We start from the raw sequence: 14,571 nt of genomic DNA on the forward strand, positions 1-14,571 counted from the left end.
TCCATTTAGGCCTAAACCTTGAATAATATATCTTGGTGAAACCTTTCACCAAGATATATTGTTCATTGGAGACCGCTCCCAGGTTTTCAGGAAAAAAGTCTAAATGGGAACATATGAAATGAAGCTTTAACTGCATCCCAACTCTGTGTATGCTAAAATTAGCTCATCCGCCAGTTCACTGTAATTTTATAATTTCTCATTGCGTAAAAAGTTCTGGCAGATGTTTTTGAATGTCTTCCAGGCTCTTATTTCTGTAGCATTTAATTTTTTAGTGAATTCCTCATCTTGGAATAGCAGTCTGATTTGAGGATCCACAAAAAAATTCCCTCTTTTATCTTGGTATCACTGATTCGAGGAAATGTTTGGCTCAAACAGGAAAATCCTTCTCTTTTTTGTCTATCACTTTCACAAAGATTTTTATCAAATCTAGCTTGATGTGCTATGGAGGTAAATAGATTTTTGATTTATCCACCAAAGGAAGCTGTGCTACATTTTTCTGGCCTGGTGTTGTTTCTGAATGGTCTGGCCATTTTTTTATGCTGTAGTGGCTAACCTTCATTCAACTGTCCCACTTGCATAAAAAGCAGTAGTATTTAGTGGATCCACCTTGCAACCCAGTCAGCAAAGCTACCACTTTTAGGTTGGCACAAAAATTACATTTGTATTCTTGCTAGTATAATTTTTTGCAAAAGAACCTGTAGGTCTTCATACATTTCCTTCATGTGAACTGCATGTACCAATGGTACAGATAGACACTTATTTCCATTTTGGAGTAAACCTGCTTTCAAACTAACCTTGGATGAATCAATGAAAAGCCTCCACTGCTCGGGGACGTGCTCCAGATGTAGCTCTTTTATTAATTCCTGGACATTGTTACAATAAACCAAAGCACCATCCATGGAGTAACAGGTCGTTAAGTTAGATTGCCTCTTCCTATAAAAAGACACCTTGACACCCTTTTCAAGAAGATTCCACTCATCCAAAATAAAGTTCATAGGGTTTTCTTACAAGTTGTGCTAGTGGCTTCTGCTGTGATTTTAATATCACTTAATATCAATAATATCTCTTCACAAATGTAGCAAAAGCTAACAGGCTTATTTCAGCAAGAATACAACATATTTCAAGTACGGTTCAGGTATACATACATAAGAACACAATTAAGAAATTGTAGATTTTTATTTCTAATTTAAACAGAGTTCACGATTTACACTAATGCACACAACACTTCTTTAAAAATACTAATGCACACAACACTTCTTTAAAAACACTTGTTCACCACTCACTCTCTGAAACATATACATTTTTTAAAATTGTTTGGTGTGGAACCACTTGTATATATACTGGTACATGAGTTTCTAGAAGTCTCACAACATTTCTAGAGAACTCTGTCAAAAGCTCTAGAACCTTCCAGAAACATCCAGACTTTTCTTCTGCATGTAACGATATTCTAGAACATTCTGGAGCATTTCTGAATATTGTTGAAAGCTCCCAAATGCTCTGGAAAATCTCCCAAATGTTCTAGAAAAAAAAAAAAAAAAAAAAGATAAAATAGATGGAAAATATGATCAGACCAAATGCAGGTCTTGGTTTTCAGTCATTAACCTATGATATTTGAAAACTGAGGGTGATGAGAACTTTTTAAGCACATATCTGAGTTTTTGAACATATTTCCTAGAAGGATCTGTCAAATTTCAGAGAAGAAATTGATGATGACCAGTGTTATCGAAGAGGATGGCAGCAGCTCTGACAGATGATTCCAACTTCGAGCCATCAGTGAAAACAACCAAGGAGTCCAAGTATTCAGCTTGATGAGTGGTGTAGAGTAGACAGAGGGTGATTTATAGGCTTTTCCCCAGCTGTTAATGGATAGCATTAGCATTACAAGAGGCATGTGATGCAAAAGCAAGCTTATACAGCATCAGCCAAAAAAAACATTTTCACTTTTTAACCCATTCATTCACTCCAAATGTTTGTCTAGTTCTGCCTTGAATTTATTTAAACTGTCAACTTCCACAATGACAGATGGAAGTTTGTTCCAGCAATCAACCATCCACTAGCTAAAGGCAAATTTCTGCACTTCTATTCTACAACTGCCTTTCCTCAATTTGATTTTTTGCCCCCTCGGGTTCGTAATCTGAGCAAGAAGAAGAATCCCATCAGCATTGAGCCTGCTCAAACAATTCAAGGCCTTGTACAACACCTCAATCAGATCACCTCACAGGTGCCTAGTCCCGAGGTGCTGCAATTTGCAGAACTTAAGCCATTCTTGGAAAGGGCATCCCTTTGTTCCCCTCACCACTCTTGTTTCCCTTCTCTGTACTCATTCCAGCAGCTCTACATCCTTCCTAAAATGAGGCTTCCAGACCTATATACAGTACTCAAGGTGTGGCCTGACCATTGCCTTATACTAGGGGATAATCACCTCCTTATCCTTGCTAGCAAAATTCCTGTATATCATTGTCAAGACCCAATGACCTGCTCTGGCAGCCTGTCTACACTGCTCAGAAAACTTCATATCTGACTGCACAGTTACCCATGGGTCTTTTTCATTCTCCACTACCCTGAGTGTAGTACTACACAGTTGGTATGTTTCTCTTCAGTTATTGCTGCCCATATGCAGTATTTTACATTTGTCAGTGTTAACTTCAGTTGCCACCTCTCAGCCCATCTGCTCAACTTTTCTAGATCCTGTTACAGTAGAATACTGTCATTAGTGTCATTAACAATCCTGCAAACCTTCATATCATCTGCAAAACTTGGACATTAAGCTTGTTATACCTTCATCATTATCATTAATAAATATAGAAAACAACAGTGGGGCCTAACACTAAACCCTGGGGGATTCCACTAATAACATCAATTCATGAAGAGCAGTGTCCATCCATTACCACTCTCTGTCTTCTCTCACTCAACCATCCCTTTATCCATAGCAACAATCTGTCATAGTTTGGATAAAGGAACTTGAGCATGCCATGGTGGAAGGGGTTGCTTTGGTAAATGGGCAACATGGTAGACACTGTTTTGTCTACCATGATGTTAACTAAGTAGCTCTAAGTAGCTCTCAGATGCAAATACCAGAGAGATGGTTTTACTGCCGCTTCCCTTTGAAACGTATTGCCTAAATTTAATTTATTGTACATTTCTATAATTTGTAACTTATCTTTTATACTCAAATTCACTCTCTTTCTTTTGAACTGACATCTTTTTTTTTTTTTGGAGTAGTAAAATTTAAAACACAGTAAAAAAGATAAGTGTCAATCAATAACAAAGCACATTGCACACACAAATTGGAACTAACACAACATACACAAGTGAGACAAAGTTAATATAAATTAAGAGCAGATTTCAGTGAAGGGGAAAGACATTTCACCATAATAACATAAAAACACAGAATTCCAGAAATCAGTATTATCGCTAATGCAATAAGATTGAGTTTACTACCTGTTTATTGGACTAACAGAATTTCATCAACAGAAAAGCACAATAAACCAGAAACTGCAAATGGTTTGTATTGTTTTATGGTTGTGACTTCTATAAATGTGATCTCCAGATATGTGCTTTGGAAAAATATCACAGAGGTGTTCAAAATTGATTCTTATAACAATTATATTCTTATAATTGATTCTTATGTTTTCTTGTTTTCCTAATTTATAGAAAATTTTTGTATCTACATGATACCAAAAAAAAAAAAAAAAAAAAAACAGAAAATAAACTGAAAAATTTAGTATAGGTAACATAGTGGAAAATTACAATTGAAATCCAAATTGTAATTCAATTTGAGAGTGTAATTATTTATTAAAACTGGAATTAAAATAAACTGATACAGTGCATTTTTACTGAGTAGTACCTAAGTTGTGTTTGATACAATAGTGTTTGTTTCTCAACTGTCACCTTCTAATTCTGGTGACCCCTTTTCAAGGAAACCAATATATGAACACCCCCCCCCCAACACTGACCATTCTATCTCTTACTGGTTATAAACAGGTTGACTTCTTTGAATTTTTAATTAATTATGATATATTACAATATCGCAGAGTCTTTCTGGGGGGGGGTAGAAACAAGAGCAATCATGACCCACTGACTGAGAACCATTATGTTATAGTACAGTTACTTACTTGAATGTATCCAAGTGTATCAAAAGAATGTAACTGTGTCACATTAACCTCAAAGTGAGTTACAGTAACTGGCTGCAGAGGAAAGCGCCATTTTATCTTCAATTCTGTTGATGATACAGGTTCCACAGTGACTGCTCTAGGACGACCTGGTAATACTTCTATATAATAAAATGATATGAATTTATTGTGAACAATGAATGCCAAATATAATTTTTAAATATCACAAAGACTACATAATATGAATGCCACTTCCCATCTCATCATTCTTCATATACTAGCATAATTCATGCACAGAGTCTTTAGACTCTATGCATGAATGCAACTATTTTCATACCATTTAACAGTGCTGTAGACGTAAAATTAGCAGCAGAAGGTGTACTTTATGAATGTTACATATGCAGAGAGTATACTGTGCTTATTAATCGAATTCCAGAGGGTATATGTTGTATACCCAACTCTCTCTCTATATATACATATATAGAATGCCTAAATAGGAAATATGAAGAAAATAGAGAAAATGCACCTGAATGTGCAAGGCTGCAACACAGGATACAAATCTATATATAGATGAAATCAGAATGAAATAATAGAAAAATACATAAAGATGGAGCAGTATAAAACACAAGGTGCCGAGGCTAACAGAAGAAAAGTAAGAAAAAGAAAAGAATGAGAAATAAAAAGAGAAAGAATTTTAAGAACCTAAAAAAAAAAAAAATTATAAAATTATCTGAAATTAAAGGCTGAATCAATGAGCTAGTTAAACATAGAGAAGCTGAAAGGGAAAGCAAAAATATAATTAATAAGTGAAGAAGAGTAATGAGCACCAAACTGAGGGTAGGAAGATAATAAAATAACTAAGGGAAAGATAAAGTTTGATATAAACTAAAGAAAGTTGGTACATAGATCAGGCATTTCATCAGGGGACTACACCTGATCAAGTACCAAACCACTATAAAATGATTTTCTATAAAAACTTATGGTAATCAAGGAAAGATTAAAAGTAACAGGAAAAAAATAAAAATTAATATAATAAAAAGGGAGGAAGAAAAAGATAGATCCTCCAAAAACATAAGTAAGGTAGCCCAATGCAGTGTATATAATTAAGTTAAGAAAATTAAATTAAAATATAAATGAATTTAAAAAATTGATAATAAATACCTTGAATTCATGTATATATAAATATATACATGAATATATAAAGGCTAGTTCTTTTAACAGATATATACTTAAGGTATATACATGAATTCAAGGTATTCATTATCAATTTTTTTAAGTATATACAGCCACTCCCCAACTTATGTAAGGGTTGTGTTCCGTGAAACTCTACGTAAGTCGGAATTTCCCTAAATGCTTATGCAGCACTTGCAAATTTGATTGAAACAAAAAATAAAATGTTTAACGAACATGTAAATAGAATTATTTATTTAAATTTTTTATCTCATATGCAGGATAAATTATAAAAGTGTACAAAATTACAAAAATTTTTAAATTATAAAATTACAAAACGAGAGAGGGGACAGGCATAACATCAGCAAATTTTACCTTTTGAGCATCGTTGCCAGAATTAACTCTCCAGCTGATAAGCATGCCGCTACGGAATTTGAAGGCTGTGGAGATTTAGAAGGGGTTTTTCCCAACAAATCACAAATTTTCTCTCTGCAGCTGCAGAATCAGCACTGGCAACTTCACTGCATACTTTAATGTTTTGGAAACCAGCGCAATGTTTGAACCTATTAACCCACCCGTTGCTTGCCATGAACTTGGCTTGGAGTTCACCATACTTATCCTTAATATCTTCATAAACACTTCTTGCTTTTGCTTGAATGGCCATAGGACTCAGGGGCACTTGCCTCTGAATCTGATTTTCCATCCATATTATTAACAGCTTTTCCATCTTCAATATAGCACCTGAACGCTGTTTTGTGATCACTGTTGATCTTAAATGCATTGATCCTTTAACATTCTTTTATACACGCACTGTCCCTTAAAATAGTATTCACTGTTGAAGCAGTGAGATCTAATTCCGTGCAATAGATGAGAAACTTTGTCCTGCTTTGTACTTCTTAATTAACATATGGACTTTGTAGTGGTCTTTAATGCATAGCAGATGGATGAGAAGTTCCCCCATATTTGGCAGTTTTGTGCATTTACAGCCCCATGAAGAGTGAAATGTGCCTCATCAGACCACAAGATCATTCAAGCCCAGGTATCATCAAGTTCCATATGAGTCAGAACTCGTAGAGCAAAGTCTATTCATTGTTGCTGATCACAAGACTACTTCTTGCACTACGTGCATCCTGGCCGGGGAACCAGTGTAAAATTGTTCGAAGCACTTTACATATTATTATTATTAGCCTTATGGTACAAGGAAGCCTGAGGCTTATGCTGCACGAGGCAAAAAAAAAAAAAAAAAAAAAATCTGAATTACCCTGAGAGAGAGAGAGAAGTAGAAGGGAATCACCAAGAAAGAGAAGAATGATGATATCCAGCTCAGGACCCTGGGTGTGAGAAGCCCATACACACCACACACAGTAGAGCAAGGAAGGTTCAAGTCTGTTGACACACCCCTGGCAGGAACTACTCTGGTAGTGTTTCGCATTCTGACCAATGCAACCACAACTTCACCCACTACCTCCATTCTGATATGTGGTCGTCCCCTGCCTGGAATTACACCTAACTCCCTGGTCACTTCAAATTTCTTTATTAGTTTTTGAAGCTCCACTGATGTCAAAGGTCCTTTATGCACAACTTTAAGTTTCCAATATTCGTATAGTGCTGCATTAGCATTACTATTATTCTGGTAGAACAGTTTCACTAAAAGAGCATGTTCCTTTTTTGTAAGAGCCATAATGGTTATTGATGGTGGTGTTGGCCTTTCTGCTTTTATCTAACAGGATTTCATTTGTGTAAGTAGCGTATCTTGAAGTAAATGACAACTTTTACATATGTGCTGTGCCGTTTTCCCCTGGTGGCGGCAATTTGAACTAATTTTTTTCTTCTATAAATTGCTTCCCCATACCCTAAATGACACACCCACTGATTTTAACAGTGCTAACTCTAACCATTTTGACCGGACTACACTACACCTTGTCGTCCAGTGTGGACGCACGTTTTCGCGCTCCTGGGTTTTGTCTCTGAATATGTGTTTACGGTACCTGTTAGTTAATGAAAAGTGTACTAATTAGAAGAATTACTACAGTGGATCTCAGGGTGAGAAACTTTTGCTCATTTACTGGGAACTTTGCAGGTTATTTGCGTTTTCTATCTGTATCCTTTGTTGCCAGACCGTACCGGTCACCATGCGGCTGACAGCAGGGCTATAGAGAGGCACCAATTACACTGTGGTTGCCACGCAAATACCCTGCACTTGACTTGGGAGGCTCGTGTGACAACGGAATGTATACCCCCCTGTGTGACAAGAATGTGTAGCATTCCCCTCCGGCGCAGGACTTAGTGAGTAAACACATCTCTGTATTCCTTCAGTTGTGACCTTGACTGCCGCATTTCACTGATTGCGAATGTCCATCTAAAGGCACTATATCGCTTACAAATTCACCCCACTTGATCAGTGTTCATATAATTTTCGAAAACATTTAAGCCAGCCTGCAAAGTAAACAAAATCTTCTGCGATTCTCTAAAAGACTATAGTTGTGGAATCCTGAAAAATTGTATTGCCCTTTTTTTTTTTTTTTTTTTCTGGAATTTTGTGCTGAACTAAAACCATGTCAGATTCCGACGTTGAATATATAAACAGAGACCGCGCAGACGCTGGCAGACGCACTAGAAATGCTAATCTCCTTCATGAGAACGATGAAGCTATGAGAGAACTAAAGAGGCAAAAAAGCACGCGGAAAGCTAGAAGGACAAGACATAGATCTGGCACAGAGTCCCCCCCTGTAAGGGATATACCTGGGGACCCAGGTAGGGATACATCCAGCGGATCGGATACAGATAACACTGATGACAAGGAAGAACCACTACAGGGGACCCCAATTGACCAACTCTTAAAACTGCGCGACATCCTTGAGAAATATATGGCCAAGAAGACCAACAGAATCACTGCTGTCACTCGCACAGGCATTATTAGAATATGGTCGAAAATGGAGGGCATTCTTTACCATCTGCATACAGATAACGAAAAAATGTCGGCCAAATTAGACCTACTCACACAAGAACGGGAAAACAAAATGCTACAACGCCCCCGATCTTTTGCCGAGGCGTTGAGGAATGGCACTTCATCGCTCAACGAAGAGGTCCCTGTGCAAAAAAATACTATCAGGAAATCTGACAAAAGAACAGATAAATCGCACGTTATCCTGGTGAAACCCGCACAGGATACGCAACTAACAACTAGCGACGCAGTTAAGGATGTCTTAACTAGCAATCTCAAGGAGCACATGAAAACCCTAAAGATCAAAAGCATAAGAAAAACCAGGATGCCTGGTGTTATCATTGAAACGGATACTAGGGAGGAGGCACTCACTATACTAAAGAGTTCAGAAATCTCCAACATAGGATTGAAGGCGGAAACGCCAAAACGAAAAGGACCTTCCATTATCCTCTTCGGTCTGGACAAGAGTACTACTCCTCAAGAGCTAAAGGAAGAAATATACTACAAAAACCTTAGCGCGCATACAGCAGAGGCCGACGTTGATGCTGACATTATACCAAAACATATCACGAAGTCTAAGTCAGCTGCTACAGTAAACTGGGTAGTCGAACTTTCCCCCAGAGCGTGGAAGGTTATTAGCCAACACGAGAGAATCTACATCGGATGGGGGAGCCACCGATTCAAGGAGTACGTTCCAGTTCCCAAATGTTTCAGGTGTCTGCAATTTGGGCACACATCGCACACCTGCAACCAACGGGTCCCAACGTGTGGTCACTGTACCCAGCAGGGACACGAGTTCAAAGACTGCCCTAAAAGGGAGGAACCAGCAGCTTGTGCAAACTGCAAACGGTCTAAAATACCCCACCTGCACTCCGTCAGGGATGCAAACTGCCCTGTATATATAAAATTTAAGGGAATATACCAAGACAGAACCAATTATGGATAGACGGTCCACCAACCACCAACACAGAAGAAGCTGAATTTCTTGCAGATTAATGCACAGCATGCCAGAGCAGTGGTTGAACAAATTAAATTAAAAACAGAGGAAGAAAATATTGACATAATTATGCTCCAGGAGCCTTATGCCCTACAAGGGTAAGGTCACAGGTTATCCAGCTTCATACAAAATCATTCAAGGTACTACAGATGCACCACGGGCCGCAATCCTAGTCAGTAACACTGAAATCTCTGTAACTAAAGTAGCTCCACTTTGTACATCCTTTAGTGCCTGTGCTCAAGTCCTTACTGCCATGGGATCCTTACATCTGCTCTCACTCTATAGCAGACCTGGTGAAGACATCTCAATTGCGATCGCCATAATACAAACAGCACTTGACCTTCTACCAGGGGGTAAGCTACTCATAGCCATGGACGCGAATTGTCGCTCCCCCCTGTGGCATAGTCAAACACCTGATCGTACGGTCACTCGAAATGGGGAGGAACTTGAAAACTTCATCCTTGCCTCCAGACTACAAGTACTCAACCAGCCTGGAAATCTCCCCACATACAGTAGCACCCTCTGGGAAAGTACCATCGACATCACCCTGACCACGCCGACTATTTCTGGAAAGTTCAGCAAGTGGAAGGTTAATGAAGCATGGACCACTTCTGACCACAGAGCAATCACCTATTCTCTTGGCCGCTCCGTGGATCGTATTCCCCCAATACCAAGGGATGTAGTGCGATTCTGCACAAAGAAAGCTGACTGGCCACGCTTTCAAGCCGAACTTGTAAGAAGACTTCATGAAGATTCTTCACAACTGAATCACATCACCTCTGAGGACTGTGCAGTTTCCCTCTCCAAGACCATTAAAGAGGCCTGTGCTATGGCAATCCCCAAGAGAAGGCCCTTCAAAAACGCAGTCCCTTGGTGGAATGCTGAACTACAAGATATGAGGAAGAGAGTCCACCAAGCTCGTAAAACTTTTCAGAGAGCCCGTGCTCATCTCCCACCCTTAGAGGTCGAAGCCGCAAAAGACAGTTACCGATTCTTAAGGAACAGTTACACTACCATGATTAGACGCTGCAAAAAAGCCTCATGGCAGAATTTGGTCTTGATCACTGGAAATGATAACCCCTGGGGAGTTGTCTATCGTATCGTTGTGAACAAACTCCCTAGAGGTGAAGTCCTCAGTACAACTGTAAAGCCTGATGGTTCTTCCACCTTCACGTTATAGCATGTTATGGACAGAGTCCTCTGTCCATAACATGCTAAATGCCCTCTTTCCAACAGATGATGCACAGCTAACTGAGGAGCAACTACAGATTGTTACTGCTAACGATTCTTATACAACAGAAAATACAGAAGAACCATTTACAAATGATGATCTAAAAGCTGCACTGGACAAAACTAAAGAAAAAAAAACTCCTGGCAATGACCTCCTCGAGGTGGATGTTATCAAGAAATTTGCAACCTACTTCCCAAACACCATGCTCGCCACTTTCAACAGATGCCTAATGGAAGGCCACTTTCCTGCTATCTGGAAGGAGGCATGCCTTAAACTCATCTTGAAGAACCCAGACAAACCACCTGAAGAGCCAAAATCTTACAGGCCAATTGCTCTCTTGCCAGTCCTAGGCAAACTTCTAGAAAGGCTTCTCCTCAGCAGGTTGTCAAAATGCTACTCTAAAGAAAACCTCATTTCTCCACTTCAGTACGGTTTCAAAGCTGGTTGCAGCACTGAAGATGCTCTTCTGAAATTAATATCTACGGTTTCAAGCACTCAAGGCAAGTATGTGCTAGCCATCACAGTTGACTTTGCTGGAGCGTTTGATCGGCTGTGGTGGCCAAGTATTCTCAGAAGACTCCGACAAGCCAAAGCACCGCTCAACCTTTATAGCTGTGTCAAGGAGTACCTGAGACACCGCACTGTCCATGTTAGTACCAGGTACAAGTCTGTCACTAGCCAGGTCTCCCGAGGCTGTCCCCAGGGCTCGGTCCTGGGGCCTTTCTTTTGGTCCATCGTCCTGGACGAGTTCCTTGGGATGGACTTGGGATGACTCAACCCCTTGCGTTTGCTGACGATTTGGTTTTGGTGGTGCATGGTGACACAAGAGCTGATTTAGAGGAGAGAGCAAATTGTGCACTAACTAAGCTCCAGGATTGGACAGCCATTCACCGACTAAAGATCTCGGGAGAGAAAACCAAATCTATATTGCTCAAGGGAACGCTCCAACTACGAAGACCACCGGTTATCAAAATTGACAACACCTCCATAAAATTATACCCTGAAATCAAGTATTTAGGAATCGTCTTAGATATGAAGCTAAATTTCCATCCTCATTTGAAATATATGTCACAGAAAATAAAAAAATACTCGGCCATGATCATCCGTATAAGCCGTGCAGACTGGGGCCTAAAGCGCCGGGCTCTGGCCCTCATCTATAATGCCATATTTGTGCCAATAGCTTGCTATGGAGCCTCAGTATGGTGTACTAGGGCCTCCCTTGACCGAAATCGCCGTAAACTAGACTCCATACAGCGTTCTATGCTCCTTGCCGTAACAAGGGCGTGCCGTACAGTAAGCACCCCAGCTCTGCAGGTGCTAGCTGGATGTATACCCCTACACCTAGAGGTAATAAGAAGAGGATTATATCAACGATTGAAGAAGAGTATTCCCACCGAAACAGCAGGCATCACTCTTAACCTTGATAACAACCCCAAACAGGAAAGGAAGAGAATCTCTGAAATTATGTACAGGACCTGGCAAGAGACATGGGACACCACCAACAAAGGATTGATAACCAAAAAGTTCATCCCCTCTGTGAACCTCATCAGTCCAAAGCCTCCTCCCTGGTACTCACCAGGCCTCCATACTACATTTCTATTTACAGGCCACGGACCCTTTAAAGCGAAGCTAACATCCCTAGGCATAGAAGAAGATCCACTGTGTCACTGCGGGGCTGAAGAAACGTGGGATCACGTGATGTATGATTGCCATGTATATGACGAGTTCCGGCTAAGGTTTGCCACTAAAATGCAAGAAAATCCCCGGAATTGTGAACACCTGATTATGATGGACGAGCAGCGCTACGCCGCCTTTACAGAGTTTGCGCAGTCTGTCTTCACTGCTAGACGGGTTAGGCACCCAAACAGCACCCATTGAAGATCAAAGTAAGAAACTTCCTGGATATGACAGTCCTCTCAGGAGAAGGGAAAAAAAAAAAAAAAAAAAAAAAACTCCTTCCTTCCTTCGTCCCAGGAGTGACAGAACCTACACCAGCACAGCTCAGCTGCTGCCTTTAGGCCTCCCTAGCCACGCTCCCTTGCGTGGTCCTTTGCTTCCACTCCCTGGCGGGAGGGGGAGTTCATCCCTGGTGTCCTTCCCCCTCGCCACCCCTCTTTTTCACTCTGGTGGGGCATGGGCCTGCTCCACTGACTTGGGGTCATCTTCCCTATGGACCCCGTAACTCTGTCTTTTCCCCCCAGTCTTCAGTCTCCCTCCCCTTCTCTAACTTTCAACTAGTGTTTGAATCAACTCCAAATTGTTTGAGCCCTACATCCAAAAACTTAACAACATCAAATCGCCCGACTAGTACTCCCTTTGTTTTTTGGCTGACCCCTATCTATAGCGTGTTTTTTTTTTTTTTTTTTTTTTTTTTTAGGTCCTTGCCACTGAAATCTCAGGAAATTAGGTGGCAGGACCTGCCAGAGTAAATAACTAAGTAGTGTACCTGGTCTGCCTCCACGGGGCGGAGTGGGGCAACGTTGGGTCCCATTAGGGGCCCAGCGGCTAAATGACCAGAGGAACAACGGTACACGACACTACACATGTACAAAATCCATACACTTTTAAACCTCTGGCATTGACAGTGTTCTGTTTCACACCCACAATGTATAGCACGCGGAGATGGGGGAAACCCCTGGTGCCGTTTGACACTAAACACACTCTACACTCTACACTCTACTAACCATTTTGACCCGGAGGCGACGCTGGGCAATGTTTTATTTTTGCTGATACTGTGCCATTTAGCTTGTGCGAGACATAAGTTATTGATTGCATTCTAGGCAAATAAAACTAAGCGTCTAAGGCTCACACCTCCTCGTGGTCCGGGGCGGGCAGGTAGGGGTGATACCCCTACCTGGCGAAGTTGAGCCAGACAGATCAAAGGGGGCGTAGGTCACGTTAATTTTCTCAAGAGGGGGGTGTTTAAATTTTCTTCCTCTTGAGGTGTGTTAGAGCATTTCCGTGCCCTTTGGCACAGTTTGCCTTTTTTGGTACAAATTTGTGAGTCGATCCTCTGGGACCTTTGTCCGTTAAACTTGGGCAAAGTGTTTTAGACGCATTTATTGAATAGATTTTCTAAGTGCAATTTTAATATTCCATTTTGACAATTGGATTGTGGTTCCTTGTTTGCTTACATTGATTGTATATTTGTAAATAGTTACTGACTCTGTTGTTAGATTTCAGTTTTTAATTGTAAATAAGGAGTTTTATATTATACACTATGTCTTCCTCATCTTCAAGTGAGGAGGATTTGATAAGGATGGATGATCAAGAAGTGCAACCAGTTGTGAAAGTTATTACTGAAAGTGAACGACAAGACTTGACAAAGGAAACTTTTTCTTCAGCCCAGGAACTAGTGGAACAGGATATTTTCATTGGAAAAACTTTACAGAGAACACCAGTAAAGACAAGATCAACATCATTACCAGGTACTTCCCAATCTTTGCAAAAAGGAAGTAAAAGTAAAAAGTCTAAAAAAGTGGAAGATAAACAAGAATTAAGTGATGGTGAAAAACATAAGAAGAGAAAACGAAAGAACAGTGTAAGTGAACGGCCGAGTATGGAAGGTTTTGATTACGTTAGAGAAATAAGGAGTGAATTAAGCTCGTTTTTATGGAATGAGCAAAGTAAAGTTCCTATTGCAGTGATAAGAATTATACTGGAAAAATGGGATAAGCTGGAACAAAAGGCGCAAGAAGTGTATCTTGAAAATGTTCTACTGAAGGAGAAAGTAAAAAGAAAGCAGGAAAAACAAAGTTATTCTACTATTGTGAAAAATAAACTTGAAGATACGGTGTCAAAGGTTATGATCATAAAAGCAATAACAGATAAACATAAAACGAGTGAAGATGTTAAAGTGGATATTTTAAAAGAAATAAGGCCGATGTTATCAAATCTTAAAGTTCGGAATTTAAAACCAATAAGAGATAGGGGAGTACTGGTAGAAGCTGAGACAAATGATGATTTGATAAAATTAAAATCGTGTTCCAAAATTCAGGATTTGGGATTAAAGTATATTGTGCCTAAACCTGTGTATCCAAGGATTGTATTATTTGATGTGGAAAAGGATGTAGAAAAAGAAGAATTGTTGCAGCAACTGTGGGTGAAAAATTTCAAA

At 39.9% G+C, this 14,571-nt stretch overlaps 1 protein-coding gene across 2 annotated transcripts in view; it reads right to left on the bottom strand.

The window, feature by feature from the left end:
• Positions 1-14,571, bottom strand: part of LOC150081768 (Ig-like and fibronectin type-III domain-containing protein 2) — a 550,711-nt gene that overhangs the window by 375,902 nt on the left and 160,238 nt on the right. For both annotated transcript variants that reach the window (XM_090378862.1, XM_090378863.1), the window contains exon 9: positions 4,116-4,273. In XM_090378862.1, coding sequence (XP_090234988.1) covers positions 4,116-4,273 — 158 coding nt within the window. The remainder of the gene's footprint in view (positions 1-4,115; positions 4,274-14,571) is intronic.

Source organism: Mastigoproctus giganteus, chromosome 8 (assembly GCF_048544385.1).
Source record: "Mastigoproctus giganteus isolate SK-2022 chromosome 8, ASM4854438v1, whole genome shotgun sequence".
In the NCBI taxonomy this organism is placed as follows: Eukaryota; Metazoa; Arthropoda; class Arachnida; order Uropygi; family Thelyphonidae; genus Mastigoproctus; species Mastigoproctus giganteus.